The following is a 13,982-nucleotide window of genomic DNA, read 5'->3' as shown; positions in this document are numbered from 1 at the left end:
CGTTATCTGTGTTGACTAGGTTTCCTTCCTAAGAGAGGTATTGTGAACAGTACAGTCACAAGACAGCCTGCCACTTCAGCACAGACAACCAATGGATATTTTGCAAGCAAAACAAGAAACCGTCTTCAAGGCATGCCAGAGAAAGAGAGCATCATATAGGCAAAATGAGGTGGCCACATGTGGAACAGGAGGCTTTAAGTTCAATAGAAACAGTAGTTTCAATCACTACCACTGCTTTCACTGCTCACTGATGTAGGCAGAGGTTTTGTCCCCTTCATACAAAGAATACTAGTTGTTCTTCATATACATGTGTGACTCAACACAAAACATAGGTCTATGGTAGTTTCTTTAACAGGAGGAAAATGGTGCAATGGTGCTTTTCAAAAAAGCATAAAGCTGTTAGAGGTGTTTTGCTAGATAATTCTCTGGCTAAATTTCCTTTTAAAGATTTCCTCTAGTATTCTGAACACCCAGAACTTGCATAAGGCGGTAGGACACACGAAAACTGCCAGCTTTTCCCTTGGAGAAATGGGTTTTAAAAGAAGTTTAAAAAATAGTTTTAAAAGAAAGCACACTATCTTGCTCTGAAAAGTGCACTTAACATTTCCCTGATGAAAATAGGAGTGATCTGAAAATGGACATAATCTTCCCTCTTTGATCAACAGAGTAAAGATGAAACACCAGAAATACTTACAATTCCTAAGGCAAGTTTCTTCTACATCTGCTTTAGGCTATTTTGGCTGTAGCATTTATATACTCCAATTATTTTGTGCATTAAATACCATAAATATCCCTGTTGATTTTTGATCTATTTGCGGGTTCCAACAAATTCCACAGCTGTATTTCATTTGGTTGAGAGGACATTTTGCAGGTAAGACTTGTACACCAATGCATTTCAGGGATAATCATTATTATTTATGGATAAACCAGTGATGCTACCAGTTTTTTCCTATGTTATAGTTCAATTTTATGTCTGTGTACCTATACCAAAGCATACATCTGTGGGAGAGAGGAAGAACATTTACTTATGATTTACTTTGAAAGCAAGTGATCACTTTGCTTCATGTGGCAGGAACTCTGCAGTCCATTTGCAACACAAAAAATACCTTAGTAAAAAAAAAAAAATCCTAGCAATTTCTTCAGAGACAACAGATCTTTCTCCAAGACAATACACCAGATTAATAGAAGTCTTTTCTCTCTCCTCATGAGTAAGCTCCCTCCCCAAATTAGCTTAACCTACTGTACATGCAGCACAACATTAAGTATTTCTCCATTTTGTGCATGTATTTGGGGTTCTACTGATAGCTGCCATCTGCAAAAGGTATTTTATTTGACTGGCATGCACAGAATACATTTGGTTAAGCACATCAGAAAGAGAAGAAGAGTTAGTACCAGAGAGTAAGTTACATATCTCAAGAAGACAGTCATGCAGGTTACATCCACCTTACCTGTACTAGTGCGATATGTGCCTGTGTGGGCTGGTTGCAGAGGGTCCCCCTGACTCTGGCTGAGACTCCTCATAGGGGGCTTCTGATAAACTCTGTCTTCGTAAATAGGATCTATATGGTGTTCTGGAGACTGCAGTGCCCTTAACTCGGAGCCAAGGTGGCTGTGCTGGCTGCTGTAAGATGCCCGAGACCCAGCTGCAAACAGATTTAAAAGAGACATTTAAAAGAGAAAACAAGGGACAAATGCAGGATCTGACTATTAAAATTTTACTTGAAAGTAGCACTTAAACACAAAAAAAATCCCCAAACAAAACTAAGTAGTAAGTGTTTTCAACATGCAAATACAAATAGCAAACAAGCGCAGCAACAGGTCCAGTTAATCACTTTAGCTGCATCATCCAGCTGCCTGCATCTACATCAAAATCTCATTTCTTCCAAGGAAACTACATATTTTGGCGAGATAGATATCATGATTATCATCTCTTCTTAAACAGAGACCAAAGAACCCACCTCCTCCTCTCAAAAAAAAAGAAAAAATACCCCACCCGCCTCCCCCAAAAATCCCAAACCCAAACTAAACCCAAACCAATCCCTCCTCCCCCTGCCAAAAACCCCAAACAAACAAAAAAAGGCAAAAGCTGTGCAACCCAGGAATGTCCTCAGCTAAACGGGTCCAAGACTGAGAGAGGTAGGAGGGTTGGGGAGAAAAGAGCAGCAGCAGACAGCACAAGTTTCACATGTTACACTCATATCTGAAGATCTACAAATGAAGTAAACTGGAGTTGATGAATGGATGTAGTTTTACATGAAGGCTGATCTTTCAGTTGCTTCACTGAAGTGCAATAGAATGGTTGTGCCTGATCAACATTTTGTCTTCAACACTTCCCAAAAAATCAAGTTGCTAAGACTTTCTACAATTTAAATATCCTCTGAGGATGAATAAATTAAACACGCCTCCTGAAAAAACTATTTTTAAGGATATGGCTTATTTCTTTTTTTTCAGTAAATAACAAGATCAAACGGGATTTTATTAAAACATTTTCTTACTGTACTATTAAAAATAGTTTCTATAGGAACATTTGAAAAAAGAGATTTGTATACTTCCAGCTGTGATTGAAGTTGTCACTTCAATCCTTTTGCCACTTAGGTACTTCAGCTCTGCGGTCTGTTATCAAGATTGGCAAGGAGAGTCACGGGGATGCCATGCCAACATCACACATTTGGAAGGTAAGAATAAAGCAAGTAGGCAATAAATATGCAAGTAACACTTGGCAAATGTCACAAAGTAGTAACACACTACTTAAATGTTTAGAAAAGCAATCAAAGATACAAGTGTTACAGCCCCTGACGCTTGTTCTGTGAGGCTGAAATCCTGGATGTAGGTGATGTTCCACTGGCTTAGCTTGTACTGCTCAGACCAGGGGTGTAGCCATTCCTGCTGAAAGCCTCTGCCATAATCATTGTGTTGGCAGTGGTTTTGCTGCATAACCAGACACTAAATACTTTTAAAATGCAAGGCACAGACATGAAGTAAGGTGAGATAGCAACATAGGATAGAAATGAGAAATATACACAGATACAACGTTACTTAAACTTTAATACAAATTATCTGGAGAAAAGAGTACTTTATTCCTTTTCCTTCTTCTAATCAGCTTGTGCCATAGTGTTTTCTTCTGAATTTTTCAATATTCATGCATGTTTTCAGTGGAATGCCCTATTTGCATATTTTTCCCTTCAAACATTTTTCAGGCTGACTTGCCATTAGCACACTGCTGAAAGTAATTCTGTTGCTCCCCTTACTAGAAAGTCTGCCAAGAATCCCGAAGACATATTTTATCTCTAACTACAGCAATTATCCAGAAAGTTGATATTACTATTACAGAATTAAATTCTTCATGGTCTACATTTTCAAAATGCTCTTTAGTCCTGCACTCTTGAGACTGATTCTCAGAATAGCTGAACTACTCCCATCAAGGTCTAGTATCCTTCAGAGTGGCCTGAAAAACAGCCTGTTGTGATTATGTCCAAATTTCACTGCATACTTGGTTCAATTTGTATTCAGAAGAAAAAAAACCAGAAAAAATGAGATTTCAGACATTCAACAGAGAATCAACAAACCAGGCTTGCTACAGAATAAAGAATTACAACCCATTCCAGCAGCACGACAATTCTTTTGCCCACATACGAGTTAACAGTGCTTTTTGAACAATAGATTTTCTTCCTAATCCAGCTTCCTGTAAACCAAAAGATTTTTCCCATTGAACTCAGTAGCAGTATAACCCAGATATCAACATGTTTTCAAACTGTTATGGTAATCTTCTGGTGAGGTGGGCTTAATTTAATCTCCTTCATACTCTACCAACATTTCTGCATCTGCAAGTGCTGATGCTAGTGTAAATAGAAGCTTAATATTAGTTTATTATGCTAATATTAAACAGAGATTTATTTGCAAACTATGCATATAAATAAGAGTCTAACACTACTGTACTAAACAGTAAGCACATGTATAACCAGAGAAACTTCTTGACTAAAACACATAACCAAACTGATTTGATCGAAAACAGTTAAGTGGCAATCTAAAAACAATTTGAAGGTATCTGAGTAGCAACATTATGACTGAACACCCCCCAAAAGTTCAAGAGTTAAAACACTGTGAGGTTAAAATCCTCTAACCTTTCAAGAAAATGAAGATTTCAACAGGTAACTAAAATATTTTCATTTTAGAAACAAAACCACTCTCGAATCTCAGAAATTGAGGCCATTTTTAAAGCATATCTCTTAAACACCTTTAGCTTCAAGCAAAAATGATACTTTTCTACATGCAATTTAACTACACTATTTCCAAATTATCAGATATCAATATTTAAACACAAAATACTACCAGCCTTTAAGGTTCTTAAATCTAGTTTAAAAGACAATAAATCAGAAGATTTATGGAAAGATGTAACCCCACCATAACTTTGAATCTTTCTATTAAGTTGGTATAAAAAAATAGAACAGCAAGTTGATTTAAGTTAAAATTTCTTTTCAGTTGCTCTTAGAAGTTTTTCTATGTATTAATTTATTCAAGTCTCAACTGAGGAGCAACAGGTTTTTATTGCATATTTTATTTAAATATTAAAATCAACAATCAACTAGTAGTTGTTATACCAAGAGTTATATCCAGGAAAGGTCACACAGATAACTTATGGATTTCAGACAACTGAATCCCACCTCATCTACACACTCAGCCCTCCATCATAGTCTGCTGCTTTGGAAGGCACTGGAGAGACAGTTGAGATAATTGATCAGAACAAAGACTGTGAACTCAAAGAACTGATGTCACTGAGAAGGAGAGAGGTGTAACAGGCCTCCTGCCAGTATCCTGGTTTAGCAGCAAACAGCTACATCCTTTCCTAGTCCAAGCTGCAAGCTGATCTGTATCACTGCCTTCAAAAACACTTGCATTAAGGCTGTCTGAAGCTCACAGAGGCTGGAAAAGCAACAAGGTCAGAATGGAAAAACAGCAACTAATGTACTACTAAGAAGCAGAAAAACCTAAGATTACCAAGGCCCACCGAGCACTCTCGCATTAAGGAGGCTCAGCACCCTCAGAAGTGGTTTCCCTAAACTTAGAGGGATCATGAATGCATGGTTTACCCTGAACTGCACCTGTCCAAACCCTGTTCTTAACCAGCTGCCATCCCTTCACCCCGCTAATAGCACTGCCCCTCTCTGGGTTGCCTGAAATCAAAGCAGTGATGTGAATCAAGGCCACACACCTTTCTCCTATGTACTCTGAAAATGGACTCAGTTCCATTCCCTGGCCAGTCCACCCTGACAGCAATGCTATTTTTCCTTCAGAGAAGTATCAGGCCTCAAGCCCGTTCACAGACAGGTCTATGCTCAAGTTCAAAGAAAACTCATTATTAAACTTTCAGTCCTGCAAGTCGTTATTTACAGATGATGTATCCAGCACTTGAGAATATCCAGAACTCTCATGATCATGGTGGTGAAGAAGTGGGGTAGTAGAATAATCAAAAAAAAAAACCCAAAAAAACAAACCAAACCAATCCAAAACCACTGAGAAGAAAAAAACCATTATTCAGGGGTTCAAGAAACCATCCATTAATTAATTACTCCAACAGTCCAACCTTGTTTAATGAAAAACTGAAATTATTTGATTGCATTGCCAGAGATGCATCACACCAGAAGGTATATAATTATACAGCTCTAAAAAAGCTGTGAGAGGGCACCAAATAAGGAAAAAAAAATTGTTAAATATACTTTTTTGAACAGAAACTGATTAAGCACAAAAGCATACAGTAAGGAGAGTCTTGTCTGTCTTCTGAAGGCTCCAAGACTGAAAGCTGAAAGCAAGTGGAATGCCCGTTCTTCTGCATCACTGTGGAACTTTTAGAAGCAGTCTGAGGTCAGGTTCACATGAGTCCCCAGACAGGTGAACTGGATTAGGGTAACAATGATAACCTAGAATCCTCCGGATGAAAACACACATTCCTACACGTGGTATTTCCTCTCTTCCCACATTCAAGAGGGGCAATAGAAAGAACACGTGAAAAGTGCAGTCCTACCAAATTGGAACAAAAAGTCGATCTCCACTCTTTACACTTGAAAAATGCCCACCCTACTAGCTAAATTTCTTCATGTTAGTTAGACGTGTTCCTCAGTAGTATAGGGAAACAATTGTTTCCTAGGAAAATGCTCTTTTTTGACAGTCTCACTTTCCACAGGAAGAAAGATACTGTAATCAGAGAAGCATAACATGAGAGAAATACATAAAATAATCCCTAATTGCTCTTCAGAGCTGGTGCAGGCTGTTAAGAGAATAAATACAACAGACATGTTTGAGTGACACTGCTAATCTGACAGTTTATGTCAATAAAGTAAACCAATATATTGGCAGCATTTGCCATTTCAAGAAACTAAAGACATTAAGACTACTGAAAAAAATGGATCACGGGCCTTTGCGTATGCTTTCATACATCTTGAACAGTTTTTATTTGTGCCCCTTGTGAAAGCCTTTATAACCTGTCATCCTGCCTTGCTGCAGCCTTAAGAAGCCCTACAAAATCATGATACTCTCTAAACATCTCTAATAGCAAGAGCATACAGTACTGTCCTCCTCTCCAGGATTTAAGAGCTCCTTGGAAACATGAAATACACAAGTGATCATCTCCATGTTAAAAAAAAAAAAAAAATTCAGATTTAACCAGATAAACCATTCAGCCCTCATTCAGAAATCCTCCATCATTAAATAAATTGATCAAGAGTCCTGTCAAGCAATTTCCTTACGTATATGATGGAGGAACATCATTAGGGAAACATGAGCTGATGTTCAAGGACCATTCTATTACTCCTCCTCAGTTACATGTTAACAACTTCCTTAAATTTAATTAATTTAAGTTTGTTGAAACCCCTCACCTTTCAACACACAGCAAATCTCAGGCTACTTCAGGCCCTTAAGTATCAAAATCAGACTAAACACACTACAACACCTCACACTTAGAAGATCCATCTTTCTAACAAGGAGGATTAAAGATCCACAACTGGCGGTATCAGTTTTTAATTTTAAATATAATGACAACATTGCTTAGACTACAAGTTTATTTTAAAAAAACAAACAATCAAACCAACCCCAGACATTGGTAAAATTGCAATAAGCTCATCATTGAGATAAGAGACTGCAGGCACAGAATCTAAAAGAGAATCACAGGAATTCTGTGGCTTTGGTATGTTGCATGCTTTTCAAAGGACTGAAAGAAGTTTTTGATTGAAAAAGTACATAATGGCTGAAAACCCTTTTTGACATAAATTTCTCTTAGATGCTTGTCCTGAAATGCTACTCTCCTTATTAAAGAAATAAATATATATATACAGTAGATCAGGTCATAGCTTCACTGCAATTCTGAAAAGCAACATGTGAGAAAGAGCATATGAATAGTGGGATTTTTACTCTGAACTCATATGTAGTGAAACCTGTTTTACAGATACTAACCTGTTTTAATTTACATAGTAAAGAAATTGATGGGAACACAAGTGCAGACTTAGAAGTGAACAGGAGGAGAAGTAGAGTCAAATGTTCACAGCTCACGTTTTGATACTGACTTTGTTTAGTGCCAGAAATTTATGCAGAAACATGTCCAAAATGCCTGCCTGAATGTAAGCATCTTCTAGTCATAACATTGGAAAAGGAAAATATTATCTACAAGTAATACGACCATAAATAAAACTAATAAAACTCAGATAAGGGGAATGTAACAGCACTGTGTGATGAAAAGTACTGTACCAAAGAGAAAAAACCACTTCTAACCCAACTACTGAAAGTGAGTACAAATTGTTAAGACATGACAGATGGTTAAATTAGCCAGTAAGACATGACAGGCCATATGGCAGTACCAGCTAATGCACACCTTGGTACATCAGCTTGGGCCCCTAGCACACCAGAAACCTGAAGTCACTAGAGCCAGGATGCAGTCTGTAGTAAATTCTTTTTAACTGGGTTTAGGGTTTTTTTAAACACAGGATTCTCACCTGTTTAGATTTTACATACACACAAACACAAATGTATAAAGTTTTTCTTTCCTGAAATACTGGAGTTAAAGATTAACTAATGAATGCTCAGAATTAGAACTCATTTCTGTCTTTACACTTTTTCAATTCTCATGACATCATTCTCTCTATGACTCAGGATTATTTGTACAGATAAAGAAAGAAATAATGCCCTCAGCAAACTGACTAATACATGATGTCTTTCAACTGGTATCAAACTCTAGGTGTCTGAAAAAAACCCCATGGATACGCTACTTCGGCATCCTCAGCCCACACTGTAGGAGCTCACCACCAAACAAGTCTGTGCCCCAATATTCAAGTCCCCAGAACTGAAAGAACAGCCCTGCCTCACCTGTCAGTACCTTAGACTGCTTTTCCTCAGGTTTTCTACTTAAAAGATTAAAGTGCAATACAATGCATGGTCTGGAGTGTTTCTTGCAAACTCTCACTGCACTGTCAAACCTATTAGCAGTGTCACCGTCACTGTGCCACATTCAGCTCACACTGTGGAATTTACTAGACATAACTTGTCCATTAACCAGATTAAGTATCTTAGGAAAGTCTCCTCAAAACAGATTGGCTTTGGCTGCTTAAGGGACACCGCAAAACCAGCATCTGAACTAGGGCCAGCATTTTTCACATCAGTGCTAAAAATACAGGAAAGAAGGAGGAAAAAAAGGGATTATACTTTTGTAAGGGTAATAAACAGGCCCCAAAATAACTTCAAAAATCATTCAATAAAGCTTACATCTTGTAAGAAGTACCTACATAATTTTTATCCTATTTAAACTATTTTTTAACCAAATACTGGCATACATTACATTTCTAAGCATATTTAAAAGAAAAATAAAGGTAAAAATATTTTTTAAGTTGTCTATGATTTTAGTCATGCAGTATGACTTCACTGCAAAGCATTGTATCAGTTACTATAATTCTAAAAATCTAGGGAAAACAGAAAAATCACACCATTAATTTGTACCTCCTCCCAAGCATTTTCTTCTTTCTGCTACTGCCCTCGTTTTGTTGAAAAGCATTCACCTGCTTAAAACAGTCTATCAAAAATAAATTGCTAGCAGAAAAGGAAAGTTTGACTGGGAGCAAAGATATAAGAGGCAAAGACAGCCAGGAAGAAACAGTAGATTAAATGTGACAGACAAGTTCAGGGAGATAATTCCTATTTCCTTTCTGATCTAGGGTACTGTCAGTGAAGAAAAAATGTAAAACAGAAACTGCCCCAAACCAACCACTACTATACATCAACAACTTGCCTTCAGCAGGGAAGGAAATGATAAGATTTCTTTTTTTATACCATTTAGTAAATGATCATATTGGGTGTTACTCTGTGTTTGTTTGGGTTTTTTTCACTCTCATCTCTTAAGGTCTACCTCTTCCATGCCCCCCAACCCTGCCAATTTTACAAAAAAAGGGAAAAGAAGACCCATGACCAAATGGGAGCAGATACTGCTATCTGGTGATACAAATCACTGCTCCTAACTTTCTTACTCACTAGCCACTTTGACTGAGGGCTGAGTGCCTCAGCAATAGGATGATGTTACTAAGCAACACTGCCAAGCAGCCCTGCATAAGCTGTTTGGATAGTTCACCACAGCTTCACGATGATTGAAAACAATATTAGGCCTTTGTAGCAGCAGAGATCTTTGAAGTTTTGCTAATATTGATGCTAGAAAAGATAAAAAATTATTATTTCCAATTTTGAGCTCTAAAAGTTTGTGTTGCACCATGAGCTCTATGCTGATGCAGAGGCTGTGGCAATGCATTCAACTCAGCAAGTAAAGGAATGAAATACTAGTGTACTTGATGAGACATGCCCCAAAAGTAAATATCCAGAAAAAAAACCCTCTATGGGATAGCCTGTGAAACCCCACAGTGAGTGCTTCACTGACAAGGACTGCAAACCAAAGGGAAGTAAGAGCACATCCTTAATTCCCTGAAGCTTTCTTCTTTCACAAGGCCGTACCTAAGCAAACTTGGAGACCCAATTTCTGCTAGTTAAGCAGCAGTATAGGCTAAACATCCAAAACCCTAAAGGTCTTTGTAGGGCTAGAGACCACTTCCAGCAGCATGAGTGATTTGCTAAAAAGTGCTGCTGCCTCCAGCAAAACAAATCAGGCACTATTGCACTAGTGCCTGCTGGAGAAAATTTAACTTTCTGATCGTGTTTAACACAGTGGAAAAGCACAGCAGCTAAAAAACCCAGCAACTCTCAAGCCTTACACCAAACTGAGCATCAGCTCAGTCAACCTTAAACGGAGCAAGTTCTCACAGCAGCTCTGGTGCAGGGGGAGGGGGAAAACCTTTCCACATCAACTCCTCCCTGCACAGAGAACAGAAAGAACACTTAGAGCTTAAATCCAACTAGAAGTGAGATTCTCAAGATTTTCACCGAGAATTTGTTAAGGAAAGTGCTTTTTGGGCCAGTGGTTCCCAAAGGGAAAAACAGTCACTGGGACACTATGGGCAAGGTAACACCAAAAAACAAAAGTCAGTTGGGTAATGAAATGTTAAGTCTGCCCAACTACAGTATTCCTCAATTGGCTTTTCCTGGGCAACCTGCATTCTTTATCTAATTGTGCTGTTGTTCCTAGAAGCTCACAGTTCCAAGAGGTGGTTTTCCTGCTAATAGGAAGAGGCAAACATAGTTCCAATGAATCCAGATCATACATGCACTTTTTAAAAAGTATTAACTTATTATGAATATTGTTCTTGTTTTGCAAACCTATGTTCCAGTTTCTGATAGACACAGCTGAAATCTAAGACACCGTATCTGAGGTTTGCTCACAGAAAAGCATTGGCAACTTATCTTTTGTAATTCCTTTTACAAGAAGATTGCACATTATTAGATGCGTGAACAATATTAACTTTTGAAAATTTTTGAAAAACTTTTGAAAAACCTGGCTTTCACTAAGAGAATAGAGAAAAGCATCAGGTAGTATTTGTTCTTTTACATAAAGTCATCTTTGATAGAATATTAAACACTTTCTCCTTTCAGAGGCTTTCTCCTCCTCAGTGAGCATTTGCTTGCAGTCCCTGGTTTCTAGACTTCCCCAAAAACATGAGGTATAAGTATGCGACATTCCAGGAGAAAAAAATGGAGCTCATTATCTTTGTCTTTTTCTCAGTGCCAAATTCAAGAAAGGGGAGGTATCTCGGGATATTCTGTAACACACTCTATTACTCATCAAGTTTTCATTATCCATTTGAGACTCACTGCATTTAAAATACAGGAGTTAAAACATGGACATTTTATTAAAGGTATACATAATCAATTTGAATACAATCTAGCTAAAGAATTTAGTTAGGCCTGTAAAGAAGTCTAGACCAACAATTACCCACTTTTACAATTACGCTCAAAAGATTATTCAAGCTGCTTTTAGGTTGTTTCCATTACATACACATTGAGACCTCTGCTAGAACACTTAAAATAATCTCCTATTACTAGAATAATTATAATCTAAAGCAATTCTAACAGGGATGCCCTAAATAAAAGAAATGCTGAATGCAGAGACAAAGAAAAGGAATACTGTTAAAACCATGACATGAGTAGCTTAAGGACTTTAAGTTATGCTGCAATAATCATTGTATCCCATGAAAAAAAGTTTTCTCCTTTAGTTCATTATTCTTACTAATATAGCAATCACTCAATAGCATGCATTTAGCATCCAACTCCCAAAAACTCAGAAAAATACCAATGTAAACCCTTCCACAATAAGCAACAAGCAAAGGAGGAAATGGATGGCTACAGATTCTTTCCAGCAGGAACTTACTTAAAAAAGAGTGACAACAGAGAAGAAAAGAAACAAAACCAGCAAAACAGACTTTGCAATTAACCTCACAAATTCAGATTATTGCTGAAAAGCATGGCCAGAAAAGGACCTCAGGCTGAAAGAGTCCTGTCACTCCAGCAGATAATCCATGCTAAACTGAAATGGCCACGACAAATGCTGCAGGAGACAAATGGTGAAAGAAGGTCACTGGCAAAAGGAAAGCAGATCTAAGACAAGGAACATAAGAAATGTATTCACAGCAGTTTGCAACAAACTACTGGAAGTGTTCAGCTTCAAGAATGGCTTTAACAGTAACTTCAATTAGAAGAATGAGATGGTGTAGTCCAAAGGTGACAAGCACTTGAGGCATTCTGAACTCTCACACAATTAGTTTCTGGTTATTCATAAATGCAAATTGATCCATTTGCATGTCAAATGGCTGCCCTGCCTGTGAAGCCAACACTTCCATGGCCATATGGCTGGCTGAAGACATGTGCATCAAGTTTTGCCTGATTCTACAAAAGCAGTCCAAAATGTACTGCAGACTGAAAAAAGCAGTGATGTGCAATCCATCACAATCTTGATAAACTTCAGAGAAAAAGAGCTTTTCAGCTAAAACAGTTAATTCCTGAATTCCTGGATTCACGAGATAGGATCTTAAGCATGGCAGAACATGAACTAGATCACTTTGGAGGAGACTGCTCAGTTGTGTTCAGCATTAGCTTCAGATTCTTGCCAAAGGCATCTCAAGATGCAACACAGACAATGATGACATGAGTGATACAGGAACTGTAACTTCAGACAGGAAGGAATGCAAAATTTCTATGAGTAAACCTTGAAAACTTTGAAGTTTGGTCAGAGACCAGACAAAGTGCAATCATGGCTGGGGGGGGGGGTCACTGTCTGCACTAGGGCTACTGGGTTCAAACCTTTTGAGGGAAAACGGAGGAGCACTAGCTCACAAAGATGCTCCAGTCAAACAAATCATGGTTGGTTAGTCAAAGCCCTAAAATCAAAGGCTGATGGTGAAAAGCCACTCAGAAGATGCCTTTAGCTCTCACTCCCTCCTTGGTCTGATGAATCATAAAAATATAGAAAGGCTTGGGTTGGAAGGAACCTTAAAAATCATCTAGTTCCAAATTCCCCCCCACCATGGGCAGGGATGCACTATCCTAAAAGCTGCCAGGGACTCGACTAATCTTGTCTTTTTTCATAGAATGGCAAATCCTTCATCAAATTATTTATTCTTACCAGGATTCAGCACTCTTAATGAATAACCTCCATTTACTACGTGCAGCTATGTAATCTAGCAGCCTTTCCTCCATTGAGAAATGCAGGAAACACACTAAGTCAGGTCTGTGTACAACAAGCTTCGTTTCTTGATAATCCATGCAGGATAGTTCAGAAGACATGAAGGCTACAAAGAGTGTCTCTTGCCTACAGAGAGTCACAGCTGCGTACAGTTCACCAGATGAAGTCCTAACCCTGTATAACACTCTCAGTTTTGCTTGTTATGTGAGGCCATGTTAGGCCATGAAATATTCTATTATGTTCCTGATACAGGTGGCTGAGATATGCAGTACTCAACCAGGTCACACAGGTATTTTCCTACTCTTCTTTCCAGCCAAAGATGCCGAACACATAACTAGCTATTACGTGTGTTATTGCCTTGGCTCCAATTCTGTTCTTTCCTTCCCATCTGCAAAACTCTTTCTACACAGGATTTATCTTCTTCTCTTCAGAAAATGCCTCCTAATATTCCACTATCAAGAAGTTTCCTTGGTTTATTACACAGTTTTGTGCCAAGTTAATAAAATGAAGAGGTATTTTTCAAGTAGCCAAAAGAGTTCTCCTTGTGGAACTTTATTAGTAGTACTCTTCCTTTCCATTACTTCAGTATTCAAAATGACAAACTGACAATGTTCCTTTACCCAGGTCCCTGCCCAAGTACACTCTTGCAGGAATATCCATCTTCTCTAGCTTAACTAAACATTTCCCAAGTGGCACTACAGAAAATGCATGCTCAGAGCCCTGACAGGAAATAGAAAGACATCAAATATCATCTAAGAAAAGGTCAGTAAGCAGGTCATTCCAGCACAATCTGTTTCTGGAGAACTCATGTCAGAAATTATCCTATTAACCATTTACTACCTCCATGCCTTATATTATCCTTTCTATCAGTTTTTGTTGTAATGTCCAA

The 13,982-nt window shown here is 38.1% G+C and overlaps 1 protein-coding gene across 11 annotated transcripts in view; it reads right to left on the bottom strand.

Moving 5' to 3' along the window:
- CTNND2 (catenin delta 2) overlaps positions 1-13,982 on the bottom strand; it is a 655,093-nt gene that overhangs the window by 261,540 nt on the left and 379,571 nt on the right. For all 11 annotated transcript variants that reach the window (XR_005604669.1, XM_039571875.1, XM_039571842.1 and 8 more), the window contains one exon: positions 1,449-1,643. Coding sequence is in view for 10 of the 11 variants with exons in the window: in XM_039571875.1 (XP_039427809.1) it covers positions 1,449-1,643 (195 nt within the window). In the remaining variant the exon portion in view is untranslated. The remainder of the gene's footprint in view (positions 1-1,448; positions 1,644-13,982) is intronic.

The sequence above is a fragment of the Corvus cornix genome, chromosome 2, assembly GCF_000738735.6.
Source record: "Corvus cornix cornix isolate S_Up_H32 chromosome 2, ASM73873v5, whole genome shotgun sequence".
Classification (NCBI taxonomy): domain Eukaryota; kingdom Metazoa; phylum Chordata; class Aves; order Passeriformes; family Corvidae; genus Corvus; species Corvus cornix.
This window is presented reverse-complemented; position numbering and strand designations above follow the sequence as displayed.